This window comes from Trichechus manatus, unplaced genomic scaffold (assembly GCF_000243295.1).
Source record: "Trichechus manatus latirostris isolate Lorelei unplaced genomic scaffold, TriManLat1.0 scaffold00148, whole genome shotgun sequence".
Lineage (NCBI taxonomy): Eukaryota > Metazoa > Chordata > Mammalia > Sirenia > Trichechidae > Trichechus > Trichechus manatus.
Window position 1 is genome coordinate 2,964,928 of NW_004444084.1, and position 12,536 is coordinate 2,977,463.

Genomic DNA, 12,536 nt, shown 5'->3' on the forward strand with positions numbered 1-12,536 from the left:
TTTCTGTGTATAAGATCATATCATCTGCAAATAAAGATACTTTGACTTCTTCCCTACCAATTTGGATGCCTTTATTTCTTTTTCTAGCCTAATTGCTCTGGCTAGGACCTCCAGCACAGTGTTGAATAAGAGTGGTGATAAAGGGCATCCTTGTCTGGTTCCCGTTCTCAAGGGAAATGCTTTCATAGTCTCTCCATTCAGGATGATGTTGGCTGTTGGCTTTATATAAATACCCTTAATTATACTGAGGAATTTCCCTTCTATTCCTATTTTGTTGAGTGTTTATATCATGAATAGGTGTTGGACTTTGTCAAACGCCTTTTCTGCATCAACTGATAAGATCATGTGGTTCTTGTCTTTTGTTTTATTTATGTGATGTATTACACTGATTGTTTTTCTAATGTTGAACCATCCCTGCATACCTGGTATAAATCCCTCTTGATCATGGTGAATTATTTTTTTGATATTTTGCTGAATTCTATTGCACCTGGTAGATTTGAACTGCCAACATTTTGGTCAGCCGCCATAGCTCTTAACCACTACGCCACCAGGGTTTAGTAGTCCCTAAACACACTGGAGTATCTGACGTTTCAAGCAGGGTAGTCAAATGAGTGTCAATAGCAGTTAATTCATTTATCCCCTGGGTTTCCTTCTCTCCATTTATATAGTTTCCTTTACACATTATGCCTACTAAGATAAACCTAGATTCCTGAAAGGGCATTATTTATTGGGAAAGAGGATACATAATTTTAAAATATGTTAAATAAGTGTTGATTCCAAATGAAACTTTTAAACAGTATAGAATACCAATCATTAACAGTGATTTTATTAGTGAAGGCTCATTATAGCATAAATTCTTAAATCCCCATTCTTCCATATATTTTCTCTTTATTTCTAAAATTGACATTATTTTTCATTTCCAAGAAGTCCATCACATTATTTCTGGGGATTCTAATACCAATTTCAGATAACACTATTAATTCTCTATTATAAAATGATTAAGTCTTAAACGTACATTTGAACATATTCTAAATAATTTTACTTTTCTAGGTTTGGATTGCACTGATATTAAAGATACCATTGGCTCTGTCACCAAAACACCAAGTGGCTTATACATAATCCACCCAGAAGGAGCTAGTTACCCATTTGAGGTAAAGTTTTCCCTTATTAAAAACCAAAAACCAAACCCCTTGCTATCAAGTCAATGGTAACTCATGGTGACCTCATGTATCACAGAGTAAAACTACTTCATAGGGTTTTCTTGGCTGTAATCTTTATAGAAGCAGATCACCAGGCCTTTTTTCTAAGGTACTGGCAGGGTGTTTGTCAACCTTTAGGTTAGTAGTTGAATGCAAACTATCTGTGCCACCTACGGACCTTTTTCCCTTATTATGTGCAATAAGATAAACATCCAAACAATTTAATTAACATTAACATTTTAACTGTTTTAATATTTAAATTTTTTTCTTGAAAATTTTTTTTATAAATTAATAAAACTTCCAGTTTCAAAATTTTGGTTTTCTTAATTCTAATCCCTAAACCAGTAAAAGGCTAGACAATTCATCTTTCACTTTTCTATTTGAGTTTTCATGGTTACACTCTCTGAAGTAACTTCATTTGGTGCAGAATCTTATACTGCCCTTACTGCAGGCAGAACTTTGCTATATAAATACTTATTTGCTTTAATTACCTTATGGATATTAGAGAATAATTGTCTGTTTTGGCTTGGGGCTTACTAAAAATATTTCTGATTTCTTTGCCTACATATGGTTATAATTTTCTTTGAAGACAAACAATTTTATGTGATTACATAAGGAATTAATAATTAAAAAAATCTTTTGCTGCTGTGTGACGAAGATTGAAATGCTGATCCATTCTTCTTAAACTGAATAAAATATTCATATCTCTAACCTTAGTAGTTCTATGCTAGGATTTCTAGCAGAAATATCTCCTAGAAATTATGTATTATTGATAGGTGATATATTTATACATAGCTTTAATTTTTTTGGGTAATTTTTCTTTGTGCACAAGAAAGTTTATGATACTGATTGATACATCTTAGTCTTTATGAGACAATAAAATATTTTTTTCTGAGTAGATATTACCAGTTTTTCTTAGAGTTACTAACATTATTTTTTGAATTCTTATTGACAAGATGTCAAAAAATTGGGAATTAAGTGGGGAATAATAAAAAATTACCTAAATTACTCCTACAGATTAAAAAATGGGCTTGAACAGATGTGGAAAGGGAAGGCTTCTAATTTTGTGAGGAGTAGGATGAATAATTACTTCTCTTTTGGGAAAGCGTTGGCTCCCTGACTTTTTCCACGTTGCCTTTCTCTGTCTCCGTGTGGGAAGTTTCTGAAGGAGAGAGATTATCTGGTTTTTTCCCCATGTCACTCCTATGGGTCCTTTATGAGGGTGCTCTCAGGGACATTTTACACAGCATGAACAGAGGCACCTGTACAGCCTGCTGAGATGTGGGCACAGATACGCCTTTCTGTCTGAAGATGCCCATCTGAACACAGGCCTTCTAGGCTTGTTGGAGAAGAGAGCAATCAGCTTCAGGCATATTTAACACTATAAAAAAAATCAATGTTTTAATTGCAAGGAAAAAACAATTTTCCAAGAAATATATATGGCACTCTGCCACATCAGATCAGCACTGTTATTACTAAGCTGAAAAATACATCTAGAGTTGAGGAATACAAGGATAAACTTAAGATGCTACAATCATTTATGCATTTTAAAAAATAACTGATACAGGGTAATTAGGTAAGCTACAAGTTTGTTCTATAATAAACAGTATTGTCTCTAAGGATTTTTAAAAATCTACTTATATTAATGGAATACAATTGCATTGGAAACTTTCAGTGGATCTTTTCTTTAGGCTTAAGGATGAAGCATAAGCTATACAGTATTAGAGAAGAATGAAAATAATATATATTTTTTCTTCTCTGTATCAATTTTAGGTAATGTGTGACATGGATTACAGAGGAGGTGGATGGACTGTGATACAAAAAAGGATTGATGGAGTAATTGATTTCCAAAGGTTGTGGTGTGACTATCTGGATGGATTTGGTGACCTTTTAGGTCAGACTTAATGTATTTCTCCTCTATCCTTTTTCTCCTTTTTAGTATGACTGTTATAGACAATGTCCCTATTGATCACATCTCTAATAAGACAGGTCAAATCTTCATGAATATCGAAATCTGAGTTAAAGCACTCTTTTGTCGTAAGTAGGTCTTTGGTTGGGATCTGGATATCTTTATTTATAGATATTTGTCAAAATATAATCTGAGTGAAAATTCTAACCTGGGAATTTATCAGGTATCTACTATGTAACCAGCAGTGTACTGTCATATTGTAAGTGCTCACCTACTATTTGTAGAATAAAAAACTCAGTGGGCAGGATTGTCATGGACCTTGAAATTCTTGAGGTGTATGCTGTATCTGTATAAGCAAACAAAATGGAGAATTGAGATACACTGCCATACAAATTCAAATTATGTCAACTGGATGTAGTATTTTATAAAAATATCAATACAAATTAATATGTTCAAAATTTGAAAAAAATGTATGCCCCAGGTGAATTGTAATATCTGTTTACATTATTGCCACAAGGCCGCACCACTTTTGCTGGAGAATAGAAACACCACTGTTTCTGAACCCTGCAGAATTCTACATTACTTGGAACTTCTGTGGGTGATTTTGGTAATATTTGTGCTGCTATTTTAATTGTTACTGCTATTGTAATTTAAAATCTTTTTTAAACTTCCCACAATAACATCATCCAAGGGGTCAGTAAGTGGTGGTGCTAGTTCTGGTGCTAGAAAACCCTACTAGATGCCAATGACTTTAGAAGAGACATTTAATGTAATAAAATGCTACGGATAAGAAAAATCAAATAAGTGTCTTGGTATGAGTGCAGTTAATATACTTTTATTTTCTCGACGTTATCTCTAACTTTCCACTGAGTGCTTCCTTTTGAATTAAGTAATCGTAGATCTACAGGCTCTGAATTGTCATCTTACTTACTTTCTGTGTATGGGGGAAATTATGTGAGTTTTGAATAATAAGGTCTTCAGACAGATGTCCTTCATATAAACTGATGCTGCTTTGTACTTCCAAACCCTTTGCTGTTGAGTCGATTCCGACTCATAGCTATCATATAGGACAGAGTAGAACTGCCCCGTAGGGATTCCCAGGAGTGACTGGTGGATTCGAACTGCTGATCTTTTGGTTAGCAGCCAAGCTCTTAACCATTGTGTCACCAAGGCTCCAAATTTGGGATTAAGGAAAATAGATAATTAAATCTCAAGTTTGGCATTGGGGTAGACGGGAAAGAAGGCAGGGACACATAAATCGAAGACTTAAAGATTGAGAGACTAAACAGATCCCTTAGGGACCCAGTCTACTACATTCCCTTTCTTCCTATACTTCTTCAGGAAACTTTTTAATTCTAAGGGATTATGTAGTTTAAGTGTGCCTGTAAACCCTGGAGAGCTATAGTTTTAAGAGTTTCATCTCTATCACACTATTCTCTACTCCTTGAAGTTTGTTTTGATTAAACCCTTACTTTCAGTAATTCTGTAATTCAGGTAGAGGGATATATCTCAAAACAGAAGTGTACACATTTAAGGTATGGCATGGTACGTAGAGGGAGATAGAATGCCATTAGCTAGAATACGCATGCAAGAAGTATGTAGTCGATCTAAGGAGTTTAAGAATTCATCCTAGATCTACAATGCTTCTAGAAATATTGACTAAACCTGGGGATACTCCAATGTGGCTACATGATGTTTGCAGTCATAGGCAATTAACAAACTCCATTATAACAAAGAAATATTTGTTCAGAAAGTATTCTACAAGACAGAAAAAAAAAAAAATTTCCACTGAGCCTTTTCAGCATATGTTTCTTTAGGAGCTGCTGATTTGGAGGTTAAACCTCCTACATCTGCTGGTACACATCATTTTGTTACCTGTCATAAAATTTCAACTCTCTTTTTGTTGATATGCCTGAAGGTAAAACTTGGGTATTTACTCTGTTAATCTTTAAATGAACTTTTGGAGAGATAAAAATGAAAGAGAGTTTGGTATCCCCAACCTAGTGAAGAAGAAGTGGGTGGATTTTTAAAAAAATAAATCATACAAACATTGATAATTTGAACTAGAGTCATCCAGTCTTCTCAAATTATTTATGTGAACCATCTCAGAGTTACTGAAACATTAAGTAACACCAAACAATAATGAGCTATTCTAATTTGTATCAAAATATATTAAAACAAAGCATCTTCTTTTACAGGAGAATTTTGGCTAGGACTGAAAAAGATATTTTATATTGTGAATCAGAAGAATACCAGTTTTATGCTGTATGTGGCTTTGAAATCTGAAGATGACACATTAGCATATGCCTCCTATGATAATTTTTGGCTAGAGGACGAAACAAGATTTTTTAAAATGCACTTAGGACGGTATTCGGGAAATGCTGGTAAGTTTTTACTCCTAAAATTATCCAAAAGACTTAAGTACAACTGACTCAATATTAGGTGAAGATAAAAATGCATTTCTTTTAATATATGACACACATGTGATAACAAAACTGAGAAAATTGCCATGTCTTGAGTTTTGAAACTGTCTTGTGATCATTGTACCAAATCTTAATTTTGAGGTGTTTTCTATCTTTACAATTTGCTGTATGTAATCTCAATTGATTCTTTGGACATATATAGCCTGTGAGGTAGGCTGGGAAGGTTCAGAGAGGCTGACATTTAGAAATTATAGACCGTTTGAGCTGATCTCCATTCTTCTCACTTCACAGGTGAGGAAACCTAACAGACTAAGCGACTTGCCCAAGATTCTCAGTTTTCTACATCTGAGCCAGGGCAAGAATGCAGGTTGATATAGAGCAACTAGTTTAGTGCTCTTTTCACTATGCTTTAGTGCATTTACGCATTTCCAAATAATTTTAGTTTGTTAGCACTTCAAAGTATTTCATGTTAAATTTGTATTTTGATGCTGAAATTTTAAAGGTACTTGAGTTAAGAAATGCTAAATTCAACTCTCATGTTGTTGCTGATCATAAATATTACTTGTTAGAAGTCCAAAAATGAATGAGATATGTTGTCAGCTCTCTAACTGAACACAATATAGAGTGGGAGGTAGGCAAAATCGAAACACAGAATACTGATAGAGCTTTGGGGGTTAAAAAGAGAGAGAGTGATTCTAAGTGTTATATCTGGAAAATCTTCAGGGAAGAGTAGTTTTCAACAAGAAGTTAATATTAGATTTAATCTAGGACACTTTTTAAAGTACATGCTCCTGGAGAATCTGATTCACTAAGTTTGGGCTCAGGTATCAACGGTGTTATCTAGGGTACTGTACTGGACCTTTGGTGCCATTGAGCAGTTTCTATTAACCTGGTACATCCCAACATCCTTTCTCAGGCATGGTAATGTGTTAACTAAAAGATTAATGAGCTTGACTTGTATTTTTGAGCTGATATTATGGTAAAGTTATCTAAAAGATGAGCATCCAATGTTTGGAGAGGGGCGCAATTTCAGTGCTTGCCATAGGCGCCATTTTCTGTAGATACACCGCTGGCCCTACTGGGTTAATAGAAACTATTCAGTGGCGCCATGCGCCCAGGGCTAGTGCACTACCTGCCATACCTGCCATATCCTAGTTACACTTCTGTGGTATCCACATTCCATGGATGAATATGTTGGCACCTTTGCAGTTGAGAGCCACTGGTCTGTACTAGGAGCAATGGACAAGCTTTTGGCATGTGAAGGTTGGCAAAGGAAGCAGCTTGCAGTCAAGGCACGGAAGGAGGAAAATTACAGAGCAGAGAATTGTCCGGTATGGTTGCCATCTGTGACATCTGAGGGGCTTAGGCTTGGGATAGTAGGTGAAAGTCTGAAATTTAAGTCTTGATATGAAGGTAAAAATTTAAAGAGTTACAATACAGGTAGTCCCCGACTTACCTGGCCTCCATTCACTGTAAGTTGGTTCTAATGGAAGTCAAATATCTCATTTTCTTACTTTTTTTTAGTTTTCATTATTATTACCTTTTATTATCAGTATCTTTATAAATCCAATCTTCGTCATTGGGGGTTGGAAACATTACATTGGAGAATGATAACATTAACAAATTACATGCTGCAGCACTGTATGTAGTACATATTACTAATGATAAAATGTACCAAAAAAACCCCAAAACAAACCCAAAACCGAAGGCCGTAAGTGTGGTTCGTTGTAACTAGAATATGCTGTAAATTGGGGACTACCTGAATACAATTTTCAGTGCTTCATCTCTGAGAGTGTAAAGATCTAAATGTGAAACATAATATGTTAGGAAAAGTTTATGTATGGGTTCTTCCAGGGTCAGATTAACCAGTAAGCAAGGTGTGCACAGGTTTACATAAGCAAGGTATTCACGGGTTTACTTGTGTTTACATACTAATCTGTAGTGCACAATTTCACAAGGGTTTCACCACATCGCCCTTTGATGTGGTGAAAAACAGGTGAAACTGTGCACTGCGGATTAGTAAATAAGCACAAGTAAGCCTGTGTGTACCTTGCTTATTGGATAATCCATCCCTGGATTCTCTGAAAGACAACTGGATCTAATTAGAGGATAAGATTTGTAATGGCAAAGTTTCTTTTCATTACAGAACCCTCATATTTTGCCACGGTCTTCTCTACATTTTTCCAACAAAGCAGTTAAATAACTTTCAGCTGTTGATCACTTAATATGATCAAAACAACTAAAGGAAAAGGAGTCAGTGGAATGTAAGGATAGAAGCAGACAAAACCAAACAGTTAAGTGTGATCATGTGTGTGGTAGAGGTAGGCCGCACATTTGGCTTTTAGATCAGAGCAAAAAAGAAATATGAAATTTGAACATTTTAGTAGTACAGTTGTTTCACGAGAAGCACAAATATTTCTGATTCTAAAACTTGAAAGAGATGTCTCTGAGTTCTCAGAGAAAACAATGTGTCATATTCTCCAACCACACTCTCAGAGAAAACACAGTGGTGAGATTCAAAGGGCTATTTCTTAAGAAACAGACCTCTGAATTATATTTTAATTATAAGTTATTAAATTTAATACAGTGAGGAGCCAATATGACGGATGATCTTTCTGGTGGTTGGACTTATTCAAGGAAGAGTAGTTGTGAAATCATCACATAATTCAGGCAATGCCCTATAAGCATTGTCTCTCTCATTTGAACTTTTGAAAGATATTGCCCTGTAGGGTATGGAAGAGTATATCTCCCTGACAAACACCTGAAATGTGGCTATTTTGTTTCCAATGAAGGGCAGTCAGAGGCTTTGATAATCAGCAGAGGTGGGGTATTAGATGGGCCACGGGTGCTGATGAAGTTCTCCATGGTCCTCAAAGATGCGTCTCAAGAGATGCCAAACACTCAGAAGCATAATGAAATAAATATGGGCTTTGGTTTCTCCCAAGAGTTTACAGAGCTTCTTTTTTTAAGCTAGTGTTTCAAAACATATTAGCCAAAGTTGAACTATTGGTGAAATTTAAGTACTATGGATTTAATTGGAATCTTTTAATTTTATAGAGTTTTATAAAACAAAACTCCTGTCTCTGCTACTTAGTTAACTGGGTTGCCTTGGACAAGATACTTAATCTTGAAGGGTTTCTGTGAAGATCGGGGATACTGTACATACAATGTCCAATGTAAGCCCTTTAAAAATGGTACTGCTTTAGCTGCTATCCAATTAGTCCGTGTATCACGTGAAGAGCTACAAAGAAAAGGCACATTTCAGGAGTAACTGAATTTTTCTTGAGGGCTTTGGCTTTATATAAACTTAGTGGCTCCTAAATAAAACCAAGCATCTTCTGCAACTACAAATCTATGTTTCTTAAAGGTAGGTATTTCACCTTCTTCTATACCTCTCTATCTAAAGTGAAGTAAAATGGTAGGAGGGAGGAAAACCTATCACGTGTAAGTGATTTGATTTTTTTAATCATCAATCTAAATTAATTTAATTAGTTAATTAAATTAAGTCAAATCTAAATCTAAATTATGACTCTTCTCTGAAATATGATAGGTATATACATCATTATTTTTGGCCTAAACCACCTGATTCTGCCTACACAGCCAAAACTTCCATTTGTGGTTGTGATTTTATCTCAGAAGACCACTTAACGATGCTTATCATGTTGAGGAATTCATCACCAGATTTTGGTATACTGCAATCTGGAAGAGAGATTTTAACATAATAAATAGTAGAAAAAGAATTTAAACCTTATTTTTAGATGCAATGATTTTGCATAATAGGCTGATAATGATCAATTAAAATAATGAAAAGCATCTTTAAATTCAATTATTAAAAAAAAATCTATTTCATCCAGGTGATGCATTCCGGGGCCTCAGAAAGGAAGATAATCAAAATGCAATGCCTTTCAGCACATCAGATGTTGATAATGATGGGTGTCAGCCTACATGCCTGGTCCACGGTCAGCCTGTAAAGAGCTGCAGTCACTTCAGTAACAACACCGGTTGGTGGTTCAACCAGTGTGGCCTAGCAAATTTGAATGGCATTCATCACTTCCCCAGAAAATTACCTGAAACTGGAATTCAGTGGGGTACATGGATCAAAAACAACTCACCTGTCAAGATTAAATCTGTTTCCATGAAAGTTAGAAGAATTTACAATCCATATTTTAAGTAATCTCATTTTAAACTGTAATGCAAGTTCAATAGTTATTTTTGATAATGTATATAAGATTCTACATAGTTTCTCTTTTTATTTAGTGTTTCAAATATATTAGCCAATATTTAACGACAGGTAGCATCCAGGTGTTCTGAGTTTAATTCAAATCTTTTAATTTTATAGAGTTTTGTAAAACAAAACATAACTCAGTGTATGTTTTTTACTACTAACCATATTAACAATGTGTAATGAAGTTTGTTCTGAGTGAATTACAACTTGTCTTCTTGAGGTCTTCAGTGCTTTCAAAGACTTCCCCTTTCTTTGAAGCATATACACCATAGTAAATTGTTAGGAAGACTGAAGAGAGTCTTACACTGCTAATTCTAAGTGGTTAACTATATAATCTGAAAATAATTTCTATTGAAGACAATTACATGGAATAACTTTTGTGCAGATTAATATATAAACCCCACACGGTTTAAAAACCTTACTATTTCCAGGTGATACCACAATAATAAGAATTTACTGCCAAAATAAAGTCCTCCTTATTTTTACATCTTATCATGGTTAATCATTTTGTTCTTATTTGTAATAAATTTACTGTATATTTATATCTGGATCAATTGCATTCTAAAACACAGTTGTTTTTTTAACTCTTTTTAAACCAATAGGAATGGTATGAACTTTAAGTGAAGGACAGTGGAGAAAGAGAGACGAATCAGTGGTCTAGGTATGGTTCTAGGAGCAAACTTGTCACCTCCACTTTTTCCACTGAGCTGGAAGGAGTTGGAACAGTAAGGATTCCATGGAAGAAGACAACATGGAACACTGGGGCCAAGTGTCAGTTATTAATAAGAAAGAAGAAGGAAACAACTAAGAGTTAGTTTTGAACAGAAAAGTACTTTGTCTACAGTAGAGTTATTGTTGTTAGTTGCCATTGAGTTGATTCTCACTCATGGCGACCCTATGTGTACAGAGTAGAAATGCTCCCTTGGGTTTTCAAGGCTGTCACCTTTTGGAAACAGATCACCAGGACTGTTGTCTGAGGCACCTCTGGGTGGGATTGAACCACCAAACTTTTGGCTAATAGTCGAGCACTTAAATGTTTGTGCCATGCAGGGTTATACAATGCACAAAGGAGAAGTAGCTGAAAAATGAGGTGAGAGAGGATTTACAGCATCATGGCGCTCTAGGCAGAACCACCACGCCATCCCTCCACAGCAAAGATCTGAAAAACTAAGCCAAACAGAGAAAAAAGCAACCCTGAAACCCTAAAACATCAAAAGAAGAGATAAAGAACTCAGCCAAGCACGAAATGGAGTGGGAAACTGACAGAGAACGGAGAGCGAGGAGAGATTTATGCAGAGGTCCCCTATCAGCTAACGCAGTGTGGATCTGCCATCTTGGACTCCTATCAGAGACCAGCAAACAGGGGGTACGAGAAAGCAGCTTCACGGAGCTTCCACCAGGAGACAGAACAACTGGTAAACAGTGATATATGCCTTCCCACCCACTACCCTTCTTCACCCCAACTCGGCCTCCTCTGCTTCCTGTGGCCACAGTCACTTGGCCAGGAAGCACCGGCTGCTTGGATTCCACCCACCCACACTGGCTGACTCCCTGAGTGCCATTTGTTGGCTGTTGCTGTTGCTTTTTTCTGGTTCTTTTGATTTCTTCCTTATCTCTCACCACCTCCCCCTCCTTTCACTCAAATACCTGGCTACGGGTACCATCTTTGCTTCTTCCTAAGAGGCTGTGGAGCTCCTTTCAAGTGTGGAACTGCTTCCTGGTCTGTGCTGTCATGCTGGTGTGATCCCGGGGCTTTTTTTAAAAAATTGTTTTCTTTTCTCAAGTTGGGAGCCTGTTCTAGCTGGGCAGTGCTACACGGCTTAGGACCTACCCCCTCAGCTTGCACAGACGTGCAGAGGGATCCCTGAGAGCATTACTTTTTTTTGGGTTTTTTTTTTCCTTGTTTTTTTGGGGGCTTTTCTTGTTCTTGTTTTTTTTTTTTTTTTAATTTGTTTTGTTTTCTCTTCCCTCTTTTTCCTGTTTCCTTTTTCTTCATTACTCAGTTTCTCATCTCTCTATACTTTTCTTCTCTTCCTGTCCCCTGAATACCTGATGCTGAATACCGCTACCCATTCTAGCCAGGCTGTACTTCAACACCGGGAAACAACTTCCCCAGACCTCATAGCCACAGCGGTGGGATCCCTGGGAGCTTTGCTGTTCTCTTTTCTTTCTAATTTTTATTTATTCATTCTTTTCTTTTCTCTTCTTCTTCTCCTTCTTGTTTGTTTACATTTCATAGTCTCTCATCTCTCCACTCCAACGGCAAGCTCCCTTAGCACTCTTTTTCATTTGTTTGTATGTTTTTGGCTCCTGTTGCTCTCTCCTCTCTCCCATACCCATCTTAGCTCCACACATCACAATCTCCCCCTTTCATCCTGCCTACCTGCACCGTGCACTTAACATCACACCACCAAGCAGCACAGGCACGGCCTTCCGGAACCTGCCCCGCACTGATTACTGACCCGCCCTGGTGGCTGTAGTAAGTGCCACAAACAACCCATCCTAGCAACTCCTCTTCAGCTAGACCTGCCCTGCTGTACCATATCTTAGCAACTGACACTGCCAATTGGAGGAGGCGAAAAGTATCATGCCCACAGACGAGCAAACAATAAAGAACACACAGCCCGCCTGCTCAGACATAGCCAAATTAAAAAAAAAAAAGAATGAAACAAACAAATCTACAATCAATAAACAAGAAAAATAACTATTGAATGCCCCGAAGACAGCAGACAATAACAAAATATTTACAAAAACAGGACAGGATTGTTCCAGTAGGCATC

General features: G+C 36.5%; 1 protein-coding gene across 1 annotated transcript in view; it reads left to right on the forward strand.

The window, feature by feature from the left end:
• Positions 1-10,302, forward strand: part of ANGPTL5 (angiopoietin like 5) — a 23,584-nt gene extending 13,282 nt beyond the window's left edge. Inside the window, exons 5-8 of the mRNA XM_004385867.1 lie at positions 1,051-1,151; positions 2,973-3,093; positions 5,307-5,492; positions 9,386-10,302. Coding sequence (XP_004385924.1) covers positions 1,051-1,151; positions 2,973-3,093; positions 5,307-5,492; positions 9,386-9,705 — 728 coding nt within the window. The 3' untranslated portion in view covers positions 9,706-10,302. The remainder of the gene's footprint in view (positions 1-1,050; positions 1,152-2,972; positions 3,094-5,306; positions 5,493-9,385) is intronic.
• Positions 10,303-12,536: the final 2,234 nt, after the last annotated feature.